Source organism: Sphaeroforma arctica (assembly GCF_001186125.1).
Source record: "Sphaeroforma arctica JP610 unplaced genomic scaffold supercont1.473, whole genome shotgun sequence".
Classification (NCBI taxonomy): domain Eukaryota; class Ichthyosporea; order Ichthyophonida; genus Sphaeroforma; species Sphaeroforma arctica.
Window position 1 is genome coordinate 54,295 of NW_014040085.1, and position 501 is coordinate 54,795.

The 501-nt window shown below is 37.1% G+C and overlaps 1 protein-coding gene across 1 annotated transcript in view; it reads right to left on the bottom strand.

The window, feature by feature from the left end:
• SARC_06561 (hypothetical protein) overlaps window positions 1–231 on the bottom strand; it is a gene marked incomplete at both ends in the record, with an annotated part of 2,646 nt that extends 2,415 nt beyond the window's left edge. Inside the window, one exon of the mRNA XM_014299527.1 lies at window positions 102–231. Within this exon, the coding sequence (XP_014155002.1) occupies window positions 102–231 (130 nt within the window). The remainder of the gene's footprint in view (window positions 1–101) is intronic.
• Window positions 232–501: the final 270 nt, after the last annotated feature.

A 501-nucleotide genomic window follows, 5' to 3' on the forward strand; every position in this document is an offset into this window, starting at 1 on the left:
ATACATATCTATATATCAATACATATCTATGTATCAATACATATGTGCGTGTGTGTGGTTATGTGACTATATATCCTTTTAGATCCATGTCAAGAACTTACCGCTCAACGCAGAGACTCCCAGAAATCGTATAAGAAAGAACGTCGCCACAGCGATTTGCAATGGAGCGGCCCACAAAAGGTTTAGCAAAGGCATCAGCTCATAGAACTTGTGACTGTCATTTGCCAACATAGTAACGATCGATCTGTTATTTAAAACGAAAGTGCAGTGTAAGGTTATGCTTTTGACTTGGTGTGCGGTATACCTACTTAACTTTTAAAGATTTTATCTACGCATCTGTTCATAGCACATGTGACTGTCAAGTGTATTGAAAGACTATGCCTTTGCCATAGTGTGATGTTTGATATACCTACTTGCTCTTGAATAATTTATTTAAATAACATCTGATTATAGCACATGTGACTGTCAAGTGTATTGAAAGGCTATGCCTTTGCCTTAGTA